The 18,749-nt window shown below is 47.1% G+C and overlaps 1 protein-coding gene across 5 annotated transcripts in view; it reads right to left on the bottom strand.

Annotated features, from left to right (window-relative positions):
* Positions 1 to 17,670, bottom strand: part of ANKRD29 (ankyrin repeat domain 29) — a 47,946-nt gene extending 30,276 nt beyond the window's left edge. For 2 of the 5 annotated variants that reach the window (XM_061399751.1, XM_061399752.1), the window contains exons 1-3: positions 17,395 to 17,670; positions 3,586 to 3,696; positions 529 to 627 (exon numbers count right to left, since the gene is read on the bottom strand). In XM_061399751.1, coding sequence (XP_061255735.1) covers positions 529 to 627; positions 3,586 to 3,696; positions 17,395 to 17,655 — 471 coding nt within the window. In that variant the 5' untranslated portion in view covers positions 17,656 to 17,670. Of the gene's footprint in view, positions 1 to 528; positions 628 to 3,585; positions 3,697 to 4,121; positions 5,412 to 16,767; positions 16,815 to 17,394 lie in introns of those variants that run through there. The other 3 variants (XM_061399755.1, XM_061399754.1, XM_061399753.1) reach the window with 3 other exon arrangements.
* Positions 17,671 to 18,749: the final 1,079 nt, after the last annotated feature.

The raw sequence follows: 18,749 nt of genomic DNA, 5'->3' as shown, positions 1-18,749 counted from the left end.
GTTCAGTCTCTGGGTCGGGAAGATCCCTTGGAGGAGGGCATGGCAACCCACTCCAGTATTCTTGCTTGGAGAATCCCAGGGACAGAGGAGCCTCGTGGGCTACAGTCCATAGGGTTGCAAAGAGTTGGACATGACTGAAGCAACCAAACATAGGTATTGTAAGTAATCTAGAGATGTTAGAAGTATTTGGGAAGATGTGTGTAGTTATATGCAAATATTATGCTACTTTATATAAAAGACTTGAGCATCAGTGGCTTCTGGTATCCGCAGGATGGGGGGTGTCATGGAACCAATCCCCCCAGATTTGTTGGGATGGCTGTACTCTAGTCCTTGTTGTTCAATAACTAAGTCGTATTCAACCCTTTTCGATCCCATGGACCGCAGCACACCAGGCTTCTCTGTCCTCCACTATGCCCCAGAGTTTGCTTGAATTCATGTCCATTGAGTCCTTCTTAGCAATTCACTACTGTGCAAACTTCACAGCTCTGTCACCAGCATTACTATTATTCACGTGCCAACCTGACCTACCTCTCTCTGGAGATTGATGTCCGCTCCCTGCAGGACAAGCTCCTTCACACAGTCTATATGGCCAGCGTAGGAGGCGACCATGAGGAGCGTGGTGCCGTGCTGGGGGGAGGAGAGACGCGTGAGCAGTTAGGCCACCATGACATCAGAGAGGCACCTGGAGAAGAGGCTGCCAAGGTCAGCTCCTCCCAGGACTCGGCTTAGCTGAGCGCAACAGCTCCCACAGTAAAGAAAACCGCCTCATGAATAATCTTATAATGCAGACGATGCAGGAGAAAGCAAAATGACAAACTGCTGAGGCTGGAGTTTTCAATTTAAACTTTCACTTACTTCCATTACTGTCAGAAACACAGTCCAAGTGAGCCATGGCTACCGTGTTTTGAGGCAGCAGCAATGGAATGGCCTGATTTTATGACTCCTATGAAATGATTCCTGAGCCAAAACACCATTATTAATGCAAAAAGGTGGGGTTTATGGGGTCGCACAGAGTTGGACACGACGGAAGCAACTTAGCAGCAGCAGCAGCAGCAGCAGTCAGTTTTCTGAGTTTAGAATTCTTTGTCTTCAAACTGATTCAGGTAAAGATGCAATGAGAGACCACAGAAGTGAGAGTCAGGAGCCCCGGGGGCCACCAGCACACTGAGGGGCACACTGCTCACGATTTTCGGGGCTCATTTACTTCATCTTTAAAATGAGGAATTGGATGAGATGATTGCCACGGTCTTCGCTACCTTTAGATTCAAGGACCTGGGGATCCCCTGGTGGTCCAGAGGTGAAGAATCTGCCTGCCAAAGCAGGAGACACAGATTGGATCCCTGATCTGGGAGGACCCCACATGCCGCAGAGCAACTAAGCCCGTTTGCCACAGCTACTGAGACTGTGCTCTAGAGCCCCAGAGCTGCAAAACTGGGCCCACGTGCTGCAGCTACTGAAGCCCTTGTGTCCTAGAGCCTGTGGTCCAACCAGAGAAGCCACTACAAGGAGAAGCCTGCACACAGCAACCAGAGAGTGACCCCTGCTCTCCGCAACTAGACAAAAGCCTGCACGGCAATGAAAACCTAGCACAGCCAAAAGTGAATAAATAAAATAAATAAATAATTTTAAAAATGATTCAAGGACTTGAATAACTAATGGGAACCCACTGTATAGCACAAGGAACTCTACTCAATGCTCTGTGGTGAGCTAAAAGTGAAGGAAAGCCAAAAAAAGAGGGGAATACATGTAAACGCGTAGCTGACTCATTTTGCTGTACAGCAGAAACACAGCATTGTAAACCAACCATACTCCAATTACAATTAATTTAAAAAAAAGGAAAATTTTCTATCACGGGCACATTGGTCTCAAAATACAAATAAATCAAAGGCTAGAGGAAGCACAGAGCACTTGGACATTTCACAAAGAAAATTTTAAATGTCAGGCTTCATCTATATTAAAGTAAGGGAAGATGAATAAAACAAATCACCCCAAATGCTTCCTTATGGATTGCATTTCACTTCTCTAACATGGTCAACTGAGAAAAAGTCAGAGGTTGGGACAAAGGAAAAAGAGAATGAAGAAGTGGGATCTGTGGATGTAGGAACGGACACAAAGCTGGAAGTCAGGGGTGTCTGGAAAGGGGTGACTTTAAGAAAAAGGAGTAACTGGTCATCAACATGGTCAGTGGGTGAGACCACAATGAACTGGGGTGTTCCCACTCCAGATCTGTCCAGTATGGCACTGCTGCCCAGCAAGCCCCCAGTAAGACCAGATAACCAGTTCACAGATGCCCAAGACCCCATATCAGTTTGGGTCCTGGCAAAGAACAGATGGTACATTCAAACTGGGATAACTGGAAGAAAGCATAATAAAGGGACTATTTATAAAGCTATGCTCTGACTGTAAGGAAACCACAAAGAACAGAACTGAGAGGGAGGGACAATGGAGCTTCGATACCAGCCCAGGCCCCAAAGCATGAGAGGCAGGTGGTGGCTCCCTGGACAGACAGGGTGAGGGCGTTACTGCCAGACAGGACAGGGGGGCTGGACTCCCCAACATCCCTGTCCTCCCAGCCTCTGATTCCCGCCAAAGCTCCCATTGGCCAAACCCTACTGGCGGTCGGAGGAAAGCGAGAGCCTGAGGGCAAGCCAGAGACCTCTGACTCTGGGACACAGAGCAAGTGGGGAGGAAGTTACACGTGGGTCCAGAGATGCACCCTGAGCTGTCCTGCACCAATGCCCCGGGGGGCAAAGGGGAGCAAACTTTGATACCTCACTCGGGCTGGTGGCTGATATCACCTACCAAATTTGTGTAATAAAAGCTGGAAATGGCACACCCTGTTTTCAGGAAAACAAGAAGGCTCCTGTGAAAACATTTCTATTTAATCCCTAAAATAAAATATCTCCTCTCTCTCCTCATCTGAGGTCCTCTCAGTCCCCAGAGCTGTGAAGTCCTGCTGAGAACAGAGATCACTGCCTCTGGCTGGGGAGGGAAGGACTCTGCAAGTGATGCTGCCAGGCGGTGGGAGGACCTGTTTTAGTTCCCCGCCATCACTGATGAGGGAATTGACATTTGCAAAGGCAGAGGGAAATGAAGTTGGGTGGGGGGCTTCCATCTCTCAGCAGAAAAAGTCCAACTCCTTGATCCATGGCAGCCTCCTTCTACTCTGAATCACCCCCCACCCCTTTTCTTCTTGGACTGGGCCAATTCTGATTTCCCACTGACCTGCTTCTTCCCCTACTGTGACCCCTCCTGTCTGATGCAGATAATGGTTTCCTCGATATGTTTCCCATGGTACTCTGCATAAGTCTGAGCACACTCCAGGAGAGATAGCGAAGGACAGGGAGGCCCGGCGTGCTGCAGTCCATGGGGTCGCAAAGAGTTGGACATGACTGAGCGACTGAACAGTAGCAATGGTGCTTTGGACTTTTTGAAAAGCATGAGGCAAGCAAACACAAGATAAAGGGGACAGCGCATGAAAAAGGGGACAAGCGCTGTGAAGGGCAGGGTGTTCAGCAGGCGCTCTCATGCCAGCGGGGGACAGCCAGCTCCTAGCATGCGGGTACTGAATGGACTGGTCCGTACACTGTCCCTACAGTCCACGTCCACGCGGCCGCTGTTCAGTAGCAGGCGGAGCAGAGTCAGGTTGCCTCTCCTCGCCGCCCAGAATGCTGCATTGGCAAGCGGGGTTTCCTTCTGCAGAAGCAAAATGAAACAGAATCTTTAAAATTGACCTTCATTAATGTGACCACTGCTACGTAAACACGTGCTGCCATTCAAAATGGAGAGTTTCCAGATGTGTCTGATCATTGGAAAGAGTGCTCCTCCCGCAGCGGGTCATTGTTGTATACTTGGCTATGGGATGCGGGTAACCCGAGCCCTGGGGCTGCGGCAGAGAGCAGGGTTGTTGATTACACAGCACTATTAATATACTCCATTTCCCACCAATGTCCTCGCTTTCCTGCCTCTGTGTCTTTGTTCACAGTTTCCTTTTTGCTTGAAAGAATTTTCCCCCATCCTTCAAGGCCAAGGTTCTGCTTAACTGCTATTTCTTCCCTGCCACGTTCCTAAATGTCTCTTATCTCTAAGCGGAGGGAAATTGCTCCCAATTCTGAGTTTACCAGCATCTTTTCTGTGGCTCAGATGGTAAAGAATCCTCCTGCAATGTGGGAGACCTGGGTTCAATCCCTGGGTCAGGAAGATCCCCTGGAAAAGGGAAGGGCTATCCACTCCAGTATTCTTGCCTAGAGAATCCCATGGACAGAGGAGCCTGGCAGGCTACAGTCCATGGAGCTGCAAAGAGATGGACATGACTGAGTGAGTGACAAACTAACTTTCTGTGTAGTCAATGCTTTCTACTCAATTCCAGCCGCCTGGGTAAACGCCTCACTCTCCCTCTACCAAAGGTTCTTTGATTCAGCTGGAACTTGCCAGGGGTTTCTGTTGAGAACAAAGAACTCTGGGCAGGAAATGTTGCTATGCGACCTCAGGTGGATCCTTCACTCCAGTGTGGGGTCGTTTTAAAGTTGCTAAGTTAACCCCGAAACTATGACTATGGAAGGAACAGAGGTGGAGAACAGTTCTCCAGAATCAGAGTGGCAGAGCTGACTGAAGCACCACCTCCTTCTCTAAAATGCATTGATTTAGATTTGCAAAGAAAAGTCCATGGTGGGGGCGGAAGGACAGGCAGAACCAGACAGCTCTGGGTTTCAGGCCTGGCTTTAGGCAATGGACTGGCCCTGATAAGTCCTGGTTTCCTCTTGCTTAGATGGAGATCACATGACATGCCCTGAAGTTTATGGTAAAAATTAAATGATGTAGGTTAAAGGAGGCTCAAGATGGAGGAGATATATTAGTATGTATACTTACAGCTGATTCATACTGCTGTACAGCAGAAACTAACATATAACTGTAAAGCAATTATACTACAACTAAAAAATAGATGTAAATTTTAAAAATGGTGGTTAATTGGCTAATACTGTATCTGGCATGTTGTATGCGCTTATAAACGCTAGTTTCCTTCCTTCTATCCACTTTCTTTACAAAGTTAGAACCAACGGGCAAATTTAAAATCAGAGTATTGCTACTAATGGTGAATTCACAGGAAATTTTTTAGTATTCAAATTAACAAAAATACTTTTTTTTGGTGGGATTAAAGCACTCATCTCAGGGCTTCCCTGGTGGCTCAGATGGTAAAGAATCCTCTTGCAATGCAGGTAGACCTGGGTTTGATCTCTGGGTCAGGAAGATTCCCTGGAGAAGGGAAAGGCTACCCACTCCAGTATTCTTGCCTGGAGAATTCCATGGACAGAGGAGCCTGGTGGGCTACAGCCTGTGGGGTCGCAAAGAGTTGGACATGACTGAGCGACTAACACTTTTTCTTCAACGCACTCCTCTGACCCAGAGAGTCTTATATGCAATACATCTTCTAAGAATATCGATACATTTTCATATACAGACCTAGTGAAAAGTGAAAGTGAAAGTTGCTCAGTCGTGTCCAACTCTTTGCGACTTCATGAACTATACAGTCCATGGAATTCTTCAGGCCAGAATACTGCAGTGGGTAGCCTTTCCCTTCTCCAGAAGATCTTCCCAACCCAGGGATCGAACCCAGGTCTCCCACATTGCAGGCAGATTCTTTACCAGCTGAGGGAAGCCCAAGAATACTAGATTCCCTTCTCCAGCTGATCTTCCCGACCCAGGAATTGAACTGGGGTGTCTTGCATTGCTGGAGGATTCTTTACCAACTGAACTATGAGGGAAGCCCTAACAGTACCTAACTCACCTCAATAAGTTAAAAAGCAGACACCAACAGTTTTGGCTGCTCTGAGGAGCCAACACAGTGAAAGTCCAGGGGTGGCAGAGGGGTGGCAGCAGCTGGGGCGGGAGGTTTTCACTTGGGAAGCCCTTCAGCATGTACTCAACTTAGTGTTCTTGTGCATTCTTGGATGAGAGCGTGGCCAAGCAGGGAGTGATAAGCAGATTACAAACATACTTGCAATGCTTTCCTGGCTCTGTTAGGAGGGAAAAAAATTCACCTTAAATTGCAGGTGAACCATTTGCTTCCCCTTAAGGTGTAAACTGTACTGTCTCAGTTTTCACACGCAGTGTCTGTGGCTTTTACACCAGGCTGGGCCTGGTGTTACTGCAAGAAGCCATGGCAGGCTGGTTTGACTTGTATATAAATCATGAAACAATGCCCCTTTAATAAGAAACACTGCACGAGGCCAGGATGAAGTATGGGAGGGTGAATCAGGAAGAGAATTTAATATGCACCATGGAAACAGCTCTGCTGGCTTTTCCGGAAACATGAGAACTTGAGAGAAGTAAACTGTAAATCATTTTCGGTGATTCTGTTTCACTTTAACCCCAAATGCCTTTCAAAAACCATCTGTAAACCACAAGCTTCTATTGTCATAATAATGTCTCCGACCAGGAGCCTCTCCTGCCTTTAGAATGGCCTCGGGGATTCCTCTCCTGCAGAAGCTAGACATCCCCGTTTTGTAGAAGGTTCCAGAAACTGAGCTTTGGGAAAAGGTGTAAATCTTTCATTTTTCCCTCCAGGGCTTGATTTATTGGCAGGTGGAGGCATGAAAAAGTTGTTGATTTGGGGTAAGAGAGAGCCGAGTTCAAGTCCTGACCCTGCTGTGTCCCTGTTCTGTGACCTTGGGGAGGTTATTTAAGTCCTCTGTGCCCCAGGAAAGTGAGAATAATATTCATAGTGCTAGTATAGGCAATATCCTTGGGGGATTGGTTCCAGGACTGCCTGCGGATACCAAAATCTGTGGATGTTCAAGTCTCTTATATAAATTGGCACAGTATTTGCATATAAACTATTTGCATATAACCTACACATATCTTCTCATATACTTTAAATCATCTGTGGGTTACTTATGATACCCTACACGATGTAAGTGCTATGTAAATAGTTGCCAGTGAAGGGCAAATTCAAGCTCTCTTGCTTTGAACTTTCTGAAATTTTCTGAATATTTTTGGTCTGTGGTTGAATCCACAAATGCAGAATCTGCAAACACAGAAGGTCAACTGTGCCTCTGTCACGGGTTGTTAGAGGATAAATGAGGTAATACGTGCAAATGCACTTCGATAGTAAACACTCAAGAAATGTGAGCTCTAAAAGCAGAGTCCTCCTGTGCTTAGTTGCTCAGTCGTGTCCGACTCTTCGTGACCTTATGGACTGTAGCCCACCAAGCTTCTCTGTCCATGGGAGTCTCCAGGCAAGACTGGAGTGGGTTGCCATGCCCTCCTCCAGGGGATCTTTCACACCCAGGGATGGAACGTGTGTCTCTTATGTTTCCTGCACTGGCAGGCGAGTTCTTTACCACTAGCGCCACCTGGGAAGCCCAAGATATTTCTTACTAAGTGCTTATTCCATACCACTGGCACATCCTCTGCAACACAGCTCAGTGAAGTGGGAACATTACTACCCGACTTCTCAGATGACGTAAGTGAGAACAACAAGGCAGGCTGCAGCCCCAGGCAGTCTAGAACTCGAGGCTAGGCTTTCAGCCATCCCACTGCCTGCCTCCTGCAGAAGTCTCCTCCCGAGACAGCAAGAAACAGGCAGTGGCCTCCCCAGTGACCCCCTTCCTAACCTCATGCCAAGCTCCTCTTCTGCCAACAGAGAAAGTCCCCTGGCCTTCTCTTTACAGACCACATTGCTTGGTAAACTTCCAAACTTCCTTTGGGCACAATATGCACATAATCCTAAAATGCGGTTTATAAAGGGCAGCCCTTAAGCCTTGAAAGGAGCTGATGCATGTGAAAATGCCTCACACAAATCCTAAGGCACTTCACCAATCCTGTGATGACGATTTAATCTCTTTCTTGGTTTTCTGCGTCTCTGGCATCAGGTTATCGGTGTGATATGACGAGTTACAGCATCGACAGCCTATGCTGGGTAGTGCTCTGAGTCAGGCAGCGTGCTGAGCACTCTCATTGCTCTAACACTTTTAATTCCCAGAACAATCTCACAAGGTAGATGCTACTGTTCCCAATTTTAGGATGAGGAAACTGAGGCACAGAAATGACTTACTCAAGGTCATCCAGCTAGAAAGTAACAGAGCTAGGATTCAAACCTAACTCTCTTTGGGTCCAGAGTCTGAGATCCTATATCTTATACCCTGTGAGAAAACCAGGGCACAACCTTCCACATATGCCATCTTCTCTTCTCTTTCCCCAGCCCCCCTTTACTGCTAGAATTTTGGCTCACACACTGCTCATTAGCACACTACCAGAAATTAAATACAGGAAGGAAGGGGAGAGAAACACAGAAGGGAAGCTGTTACTTGCACAAACATGGAATTTTAATTAAAAGCTAAGAGGGGGTAGAGATCTCAACTGGCTTAAAAAACAGTTGAGAATCATGTGGATTTTAAGTGTGTACAATTAATTTAATCAAGAGAACACTGGCTTTGTTCAATGATGAATTTCTCTGGTGTTAGAAGCCACAGTAAATGAGGAGATAAGAAGGGTGGAGAGACCACGTGCAGGAGGAGGTTTTTGAGATCTTACCGTTCCACTCTGTGCTAAATGGCTGAAATTTACAGAGTCACTTTAAAAACATTAACTGACCGTTAAACCTGTGTTGTAAGTATCCTTACACTTCTGTAAATGATAGGAAACCACAGAGAAAAAGTAGATAATTTAGGGGACTTCCGTAGGTGGGCCAGTGGCTAAAATTCCACCTTGCAATGCAGGGGGAGTTGGTCCAATCTCCGGTCGGGGAACTAAGATCCCACATGCCAAGGAGCAACTAAGCCTGTACACTGTACCTACTGAGCCCTCGTGCCACAACTAGAGAGTCCATGCGCCACAACGAACGATCCCGTATGACGCAACTAAGACCCGAGGCAGCCAAATAAATAAAATATTAAAAAATAATAATAAAAACACTGTGGGTTTTCCAAAAAGCTAAACTTCGGACAAAAAAAAAAAAGTAAGTGATTTATCTACCCAGGCATTCTACCATAGAGGTAGCCCTGTATAACACAGGTGTCTCCAAACTCAGAACTCAAGACCATGTTTAAAGTCTGTTTAACACATGTATGTTCAGCAGAGGCCAATTGATAGAGGTAGAAATAGTTCAGCGGTTTTCTGAAACGAGGCTATTTAGAAGAATACAGTGACTGCTAACAGGTACATAGTTTCTTTTGGGGTTGATTAAAATATTCTAAAATAGATTGTACTCATAGTTGCACAAGTACGAATATGCTAGGAAAAAAAAGCCACCGGAATGGACAGTTTAACTGGGTGAGTTCTACGGTATGTGATCTGTATTTCATAAAGCTGTCAAAAAAAATATATGGCTTTGTCAATTTATTTTCCTGTGGCTCATCCAAGTAATTTCAGATGATTGATGAACTGGAGTTGATTCTAAGATAAGTTACATACTTTCAGAACAAGGGTCGAAAGTATAAGTTCCTGTATGTCTGGCCAAGGCATGAGCAATTTCCGCCACCAATATGGAACCCGGCATTCAGGGCTTCCCTGGTGACTCAGTGGTAAAGAACCCGCCTGCCAATGCAGGAGACATAAGAGACACCGGTTCGATACCTGGGTCAGGAAGATCCCCTGGAGGAGAAAGTGACAACCCACTCCAGTATTCCTGCCTGGGAAATTCCATGGATGGAGGAACCTGGGAAGCTACAGTCCATGGGGTCACAGAGCCAAACACAACTCAGCAACTAAACAACAACAAATCCTCTCCGTAAGACATGATTAAGAAAGACTCAGGTATTATTTTTTATTTAGTGATCTATGCTCTGGAATAGTGACTCCCCCTCACTGGGTTAGGGTCTAACTTATAGATTGTGCTGGACTTCTGGCAACCTCAGCCCAGAAGAACGAATCCTGAGAAGTTGAAATAGCTGTTATAAAGACAAAAGCAAAGCCATGACCAATCTAGACAGCACATTAAATAAGCAGAGACATGACTTTGCCACCAAAAGTACATAGAATCAAAGCTATGGTTTTTCTAGTAGTCATGTATGGATGTGAGAGGTGAACTATAAGGAAAGCTGAGGACCAAAGAATTGATGCTTTTGAACTGTAGTGTTGAAGACTCTTGAGAGGCCCTTGGACTGCAAGGAAATCCAACCAGTCAATCCTAAAGGAAATCAGTCCTGAATATTCATTAGAAGGACTGATACTGAAGCTGAAACTCCAATGCATTGGCCACCTGGTGGGAAGACCTGACTCATTTGAAAAGACCCTGATGCTGGGAAAGACTGAAAGCAGGAGGAGAAGGGGACAAGAGAGGATGAGATGGTTGGATGGCATCACCGATTCAATAGACGTGAGTTTGAGCAAGCTCTGGGAGTTGGTGATGGACAGGGAAGGCTGGCATGCTGCAGTCCATGGGGTCACAAAGAGTCAGACGTGACTGAGCAACTGAACTGAATTGAACTGAAAGACAAAGTCAATGTACTGAAATCCATGAGTTTTCTTCCACAAAAAAGACAGACCTGCAATCTGAGTTCTTTTTACTTTAAAAACAATTCCAGCAAACATGTATCTCTTTTCCCAACCAGAACAAATTATCAGTTGCCTTTTTCTAATGAGTCAGATCTTCAGATGAGGTGGCCAAAGCTGATGAGAAGAGCTAACTCATTAGAAAAAACTCTGATGCTGGGAAAGACTGAAGGCAGGAGAAGGAGGCAACAGAGGATGAGATGGTTGGATGGCATCACTGGCTCAAAGGACATGAGTCTGAACAAACTCCAGGAGACGGTGAAGGACAGGGAAACCTGGCATGCTGCAGTCAATGGGGTCGCAAAGAGTTGGACAGGACTGAGCGACTGAACAACAACAAAACGTTGATAGAGGAAATTTACTGAAGGCAAAGTGCTACCAGCAAGAAGAGACTGTTGACAACATAATGGAGAAAGGATAAAACGAGTCTCCTGGTGGTTCAGAAGCAAATAGTCCTACAAGTGGTGACTCTGAGTCATCGAGAAGAAGCTAAATTGTGGTTTCTAAAGCCCTGTTTATCCACCCACAGACTCAGCCAACAGCTGAGTCTTTTCAACGCAGGCCTTGGAAACAAAGGGCCTAGGGCCTCCAAGCCTTTCAGTCACCTACGAAAATGAAACAATGGCTCCAAAATCAGAGTCAATGAAAACATCATTCAATATTTACAAAATGTTAACATGTCAATTGCAAAAATGATTTTCACAAAATATTGCTGACACAATATTATCAGCAGGTCTGATTTTCCCACTATACAAGAACTACTGAATTGCACAAAAATCATGGGCAAATGTGGAGAAGGAAATGGCAACCCACTCCAGTATTCTTGCCTGGAGAATCCTGTGGACAGAGGAGCCTGATTGGCTGCGTCTATAGGGTCGCATAGAGTTGGACACGACTGAAGTGACTTAGCATGCACGCATGCATGGGAGAAGGAAATGGCAACCCACTCCAGTATTCCTGCCTGGAGAATCCCAGGGACGGAGGAGCCTGCTTGGCTGCCGTCTGTGGGGTCGCACAGAATCAGACATGACCGAAGCGACTGAGCAGCAGCAGCAGCATGGGCAAATGTAAATGAAAGGTTTCTGTTGTTTAGTCACTCTTGTCTGAATGAGTGACTCTTGTACGACCTCAGGGACTGCAGCCCGCCAGGCTCCTCTGTCCATGGGATTTCCTAGGCAAGAACACTGGAGTGGGTTGCCATTTCCTTCTTTAGGGTATCTTCCCAACCCAGGGATCGAATCTGTGTCTCCTATACTGGCAAGTGGATTCTTTACCACTGAGCCACCAGAGAAGTCACAATTAAAGATTATTTGTTGCTAAATAATTTTAAAGGCAATATTATAAAAACCCTTCCGAAAATGTACACTAAAAGTGGTTGTGAATCTTAGTTCCCCAACCAGGGACTGAACCTGGAGCCCAGGCACTGAAAGTACTGAGTCCTAACCACAGGACTTACCAGAGAATTCCCAAAAGTTGCTAGTTTTTTAAAGATTCTTTTTTTTTTTTTAATGTGGACCACTTTTTTTTGAAGTCTTTTTTGAATTTGTTACAATACTGCTTCTGTTTTATGTCTTGTATTTTTGGCTAAGAAGCATGTGGAATCTTATAGCTCCTCAACCAGGGATCAAGTCCACACACCCTGTGTTGGAAGGGGAAGTCTTAACCACTAGAGCACCAGGGACGTCCTGTATTTTTATCGTGGGCTGTGGGCACATTGTGGCACTAGTGGTAAAGCTGCCAGTGCAGGAGACGTAAGAGACACGGGTTTGATCCCTGAGTTGGGAAAAATCCCCTGGAGAAGGAAATGGCAACCCACTCTAGAATTCTTGCCTGGTAAATCCCATAACAGAGGAGCCTGGTGGGCTACAGTCTATGGGGTTGTAAAAGAGTCACATGACTGAGCAACTAAACGACATGATATTAGCTGGGGCTGCTGCTGCTGCTAAGCCACTTCAGTCGTGTCCGACTCTGTGCGACCCCACAGACGGCAGCCCACCATGCTCCTCCACCCATGGGATTTTCCAGGCAAGAGTCCTGGAGTGGGGTGCCATTGCCTTCTCCAGCTGGGGCTGGTACACGATTAGTCACCCAGCCTGCAACTCTCCCCCGCTGTCCCTCAAATCTTCTCTCTGTGCCTTTTAGAATTCCTCTACTTTCTAAAAAAATCAACTGCCTTCCTCCTTTACCTAGCACCAAGCTTCCTGTCTCCCTGGGTGGGGTGTAGGGGAGGGGAGTGCGGGGAGGGGGTGCTGAACCTGCTCCCATAGCAACCCTAAGATGGGGAACGAGGTTGGACCCTCCTCACCTGGCTTCCAGACACCCCTTCTCAGCAGGTGTACACATCTCTGCTGCTTCAAGACTCAGGCCATCCCACCTTCTCATCCTCTGCCTCACCTCAAAGTAGCTGTGGCCTCTGGATCGTTTTTCTTTCTTCACTGAAAATGTTGGCACCTTCCCTTCTGCCCACCCCAAATTCTGAGTTCATCCTGGCCTTCGATCAGTGTCTCTGCTCTCCCACTTCTGAGAACTTCAGCACTCAGCTAGACCATCCTCTCCACGCAGAAGCCTTCTCAGCACTCCCTGCTGCCATCTTAAAACACTTCTGTGCTGAGATACTTGGCTCAGTCAGTAAAAAAATCTGCCTGCAATGCAAGAGACCCGGCTTTGATCCTGGGTGGGCAATATTCCCTAGAGAAGGAAATGGCAACCCACTCCAGTATTCTTGCCTGGAAAATCCCGTGGACAGAGGGATTGGTGGGCTCTGTAGCCTGGTGGGCTACAGTCCATGGGGTCACAAGAGTCTGACATGACTTACTTTAGTTTTAGAACTAATACTTTACATCCTGGGCTGGCCAAAAAGTTCATTCAAGTTTTCCCATAACTATGATGAAAAACCCAAATGAACTTTTTGGCCAACCCAATACCATAAAATTCATCTTTTTAGAGGGGGGTTTGGGGGAGAATGGATACATGTGTATGTATGGCTAAGTCCCTTCACTGTTTACCTGAAACTATCACAACATTGTTAACTGGCTGTACCCCAATACAAAATAAAAAATTCAAAAGTAAAAAAAAAACAAAGACTGCCAAAAAAAACTCCCCAAACCCATCTTTTTATAGCATATAATTCAGTGGGTTTTATTTTAATCTCAAGGTTTTACAACTATCACCTTATCCCAGAATATTTTCATCAACTAGGAGAAACCTCATACCTATTAACAATCACTCTCCATTACCCCCTTCTCCCCCAACTCCTGGCAACCACCAATCTATTTTCTGTCTCTATGGATTTGCCTATTCTGGGCACTTCATATAAATGGGGTAGGGGGGCTTCCCTAGTGGCTCAGATGGCAAAGAATCTGCCTGCAATGCAGGAGTCACCAGGTTTGAACCCTGGGTCAGGAAGATCCCCTGGAGAAGGGAATGGCAACCCACTCCAGTGTTCTTGCCTGGAGAATTCCATGAACAGAGAAGCGTGGTGGGCTATAGTCCATGGGGCTGCAAAAGAGTCGGACACGACTGAGTGACTAACGCCATATAAATGGAACCCCGTAACATGGAGCCCTTTGTGTCTGGCCTTTTTCACTTAACATAATATTTTCAAGGTTCATCCCCATTGCTGCATGTATGAGAGATTCATTCCTTTTGCTGACTGAATTATCCATCATATGGATACACCATGTTACGGTCTGAATCTTTGCATCCTCTCCTCTCCGAGTTCGTATATTGAAGTCCTAACCCCACAGTGTGATGTCTGGAGGTAACTAGGTTTAGATTAGACCATGAGGGTGGAGCCCCCATGGTGGGGTTAGTGCCCTTACAAAGAAAGAAAGACATTGGAGCTCTCTTATCTGAGGATACAGTCAGAAAGTAGCTGCTTGCAAGCCAGGAAGTAGGCTCTCACCAGAAACTAAAACTGTCAGCAGCTTGATCTTGGGCTTCCCAGTCTTCACCACCATGAGATACAAATTCCTGACATATGTTTTCATTTCTCCTGGATATACATCTAGAAGCAGAATTGTGGGGTCATATGGCAACTCTATGGTTAATTTTTTGAAGAATGACCAGACTGTTCTCTATTATTGCTGTATCATTTTACACTGCTGCAAGTAATGTAGGAGGGTTCCAATTTCTCCACATTCTTTTTTGTTGTTGTTTTCAATTTCTCCACATTCTTTTGTTGTTGTTCTCAATTGCTCCAGATTCTTGCCAATGTTTGTCATTGTCTGTCTTGTTGACTGTAATCATCGTAAAGGGTGTGACTGTGGTGTCTCACTGCAGTTTTGATTTGCATTTCCTGATGGCTGCTGCTGCTGCTGCTGCTAAGTTGCTTCAGTCATGTCCGACTCTGTGCGACCCCATAGACGGCAGCCCACTAGGCTCCTCTGTCCCAGGCTACTGATGTCAAATATCCTTTCAGTGGCTTATTGGCCATTTGTATATCTCCTTGGAGAAACTTCTATTCAGATCCTTTGCCCATTTCAAAACTGGGTTGTCTGTTTACTGTTGAAATGTCCCATTATCATTTAAAGATGATCAGGACTTCCCTGGCAGTCCATGCTTTCACTGAGGGCTCAGGTTCAATCCTTGCTGGTAAAGAATCCACCTGCAATGCAGGAGACACCGGTTCCTGGGTTGGGAAGATCCACTGGAGAAGGCATAGGCTACCTACTCCAGTATTCTTGGGCTTTCCTGATGGCTCAGCTGGTAAAGAATCTGCCTGCAATGCAGGAGACCTGGGTTCAATCCCTGGGTTGGAAAGGTCCCTGGAGAAGCAAACAGCTACCCACTCCAGTATTCTGGCCTGGAGAATTCCATGGACTGCATAGCCCATCAGGTTGCAAAGAGTTGGACATAACTGAATGACTTTCACTTTCAGCAGAACCAAGATCCTCCAAGCTATGTGGTGCAACCAAAAATAATAATAATAAAAAAATAGAGATGCTCAAGTCTCTACCATTTTAAAGCAAACAAACCCTTGGCCAAGTCTGGATTCCCACTGCAGTCACTGTTTCCAATTTTTTGAAAGAGTTCTCTCCATTTGTGGTTTCCACCCACTCTCTTTTTAAGCTATTACAGTCTGGCTTCTGAACAACAACACTGCATTGAAACTGTTCTCAACAAGGTCACCAGAGCCTGCTCTGTTACTAAGTTCAATGGGCACTTTTCGATTCTTAGCTTGTTTGATTTCTCTGAGGTATTTAATTCTGCATCCCTCTCCACCTTTATTCAAAGGCTAGAGATTCTTGGCTTAATGGCTGCACATGCTTCTGATTTTTCTCATACATTTCTGTCTGCCTTCCCCCGCCCCCCCCCACCCCCCCACCTTTTTCTCAATGGGTTTCTCTTATTCTGCTCATTCTTAAGTCCTGAGGTTCTTTAAGAATTTGTTCTCAGTCCTCTAATTTATAACCTTTAAATTATCTCACTGGGCAGCCACGTTCATTCCCATGGGTTCAACGACCATTTAACACTGCTCACTCTTAAATGTCATCTCTGTTTCCTGCCTAGACTACCCTCCTGGGCTCCCAGTTTGCACATCTGTCTAACCAACATCTCTACCTGGACTCACCTCCATCCTGAAACTTTACATGTCCCACACCAAACATTTTATCTTTCTCTCTCTGCCCTTCCCTAACCCAGTGAATAACATCCATCACTGAATTCTGCTGATTAAAAATGTTTAAGTCACTCAACGTTTGTCTGTTTTCTTCCATTCTCAAAATCTGTGCCCTAGTCTGGTACCATTTAACAAGATGTCCCCAACACAGTCTTGACTGGTCTCCCAGCTCGGTTCTATTCTCTGAACTGTTATCGTTGTTTAGTCCCTAAGTCATGTCCTACTCTTTTGTGATCCCATGGACCACAGCCAGCCAGGCTCCTCTATCCATGGGATTTCCCAAGCAAGAATACTGGAGTGGGTTGCCATTTCCTTCTCCGGGGTGATCTTCCTGACACAGGGATCAAACCAGTGTCTCTTGCATTGCAGGTGGATTCTTGACTACTGAGCCACCCGGGAAGCCCAACCCCAAATTGTAGCCAGAGATCCTTCTGACGTGCAAATCTCACCATGTCATTCCTCTGCTTAAACAAGCTATTGTAAGAGCTGGGACCACACTTGCTATGGAGCCAGACTCACTAGGGTTTCAGTCTGAACACCATTCGCTCACTGGCTGAACGGTTGTGGCAAGAGTTACTTAACTTCTCCATGTTTTAGTTTTCTTACTTAGAAAAGGTGGTGGTGATGGTGATGGGGGGTGGGGGCAAAGTACCTACCATCTCGTGGTTCCTCCGGAAGACTCAGAACTTGAACCGTGGAGCCCCTGGATCAGAGTAGGGCACATTATATGTGCTCAGTACATTTTAACTAATATATTTTTAAAAACATCTTCAATAGAGGCAAATCAATGAACCTCACTTTCCCGAAATGAACCCGAAAATGCGGGGGTTAAATAAATGACTTTAATAAACTCTTTGGTAATCAATTGCAGCTCGCTCTGCTCTGGTCTCTCAGCTCCAGCGTCGAAAAAGTATTCCGGGAGGAAGCAGCAGTGGGGCGGCTGGCGTTCGGGAACACGGATGCAGGAATCGGTGCCGCAGCCCGGTCCCCGCGAGGAGCGCAGACCCAGGGCTCCTTCCCCGCCCCCGCCCGCCCGTTACCCCGGCGACAGTCCCCGCCGTCCGGCTCACCGCACCTGCAGTCAGAAGTGCGCAGAGGCTTTCCCGCAGAGCCCGCGCCCCCAGGTCCCCGGCCGCTCCCTCCCGGTCCCTGCAGGCCACCTCGGGGCGGCGCCCACCCCATCCTGCGGGCCCGCGGCGGCTCCGGGCGGACGGAGGGTGCCGGCCCCGCCGCTGCAGGTCGGCCGCCCGCCCGGCGCGCCCTCCGGCAGGCGCGGCGCTCACCTTGAACGACATCTTGCACATGTCCGCGGCCGCCCAGCCGGGCCCCGCGCGCTTCCGGCCTGGACGCCTGCACGGCCCTGCCTCCCTCCCTCTCCCGCCGCCTTCCGCAGAGGGGCGGCCTCCGCGGCGTCGCGCGCTCCCGCCGCCGCAGACCCGGCCGGGCCGGGTGCTGGAGGAGGGGGAGGGGAGAGGAAGGAGCGGGGTGGGAGGGGGGACGAAGGAGGGGAGGGAAGGGGCACCCCCCAGACGACCCTCCCCCATCCCTCTACCCTCCCATCCCCACCCCACCCGCACCTCCGTACCTGCCACACAAACACTCCCAACTCCGCTTGCACTGTGCACACACCACACACACACACACACACACACACGAGGTTCATGCACGCACCGCTGCACACTCACAACCTCACATCACTCTGCACACATCCAGACTCACTCTCTCACACTCCAAACTGAACACCCCACCTGTACACACTCTCCAGCCTCCACACACACACAACCCTAGCCACGTTTTCAACCCTAGCTGGAAACCCAGCTCTGCTTTTAACCTACTTGATAATCCACGACAAAGCTGATTTAAGCTAACGGTGCCATTCATACACAAGAGAAACAAGCATATCAATGTTTCAAAAGTTGTATAAGAAATTTTCTGTTGTAGTTCAATGTGCTGACATCCTTATATGTCCTGCTGCTGCTGCTAAGTCGCTTCAGTCGTGTCCGACTCTGTGCGACCCCAGAGACGGCAGCCCACCAGGCTCCACCGTCCCTGGGATTCTCCAGCCAAGAACACTGGAGTGGGTTGCCATTTCCTTCTCCAATGCATGAAAGTGAAAAGTGAAAGTGAAGTCGCTCAGTCGTGCCCGACTCTTAGCGACCCCATGGACTGCAGCCTACCAGGCTCCTCCATCCATGGGATTTTCCAGGCAAGAGGACCAGAGTGGGGTGCCATGGCCTTCTCCCTACATTATGAAAATGTTTCGTATGCACTAAAAACCTAATAATTTAAAATAAAATTTTGGTTCAGGAGGAAAAACACACACACACACCCCCCTCACATACACACCCTCTCTCCCATGCACACACTCCATGCACATCCACATTTCTGTCTCACACACACACACCGCCTCTGCATACACTGCAGTTCTACACAGCCTCTACATTCCACACACACAGGTTCACAATCAATACATAGATCCACACACATCCATGTATACACACTACTCACACATCCACACACAAATACACACACAGCCTCCAGTAGGGCACAGTCTGCATCAGATGACTCTCAACCTTCATTACAGCACAAATATGATGATGATGGAAATGAAACATGAGAAAAAAACCCATCATCTCAC

Source organism: Bos javanicus, chromosome 24, assembly GCF_032452875.1.
Source record: "Bos javanicus breed banteng chromosome 24, ARS-OSU_banteng_1.0, whole genome shotgun sequence".
In the NCBI taxonomy this organism is placed as follows: domain Eukaryota; kingdom Metazoa; phylum Chordata; class Mammalia; order Artiodactyla; family Bovidae; genus Bos; species Bos javanicus.
Note: the sequence above shows the minus strand (reverse complement) of the source record. Positions and strands in the feature narration are given on the sequence as shown.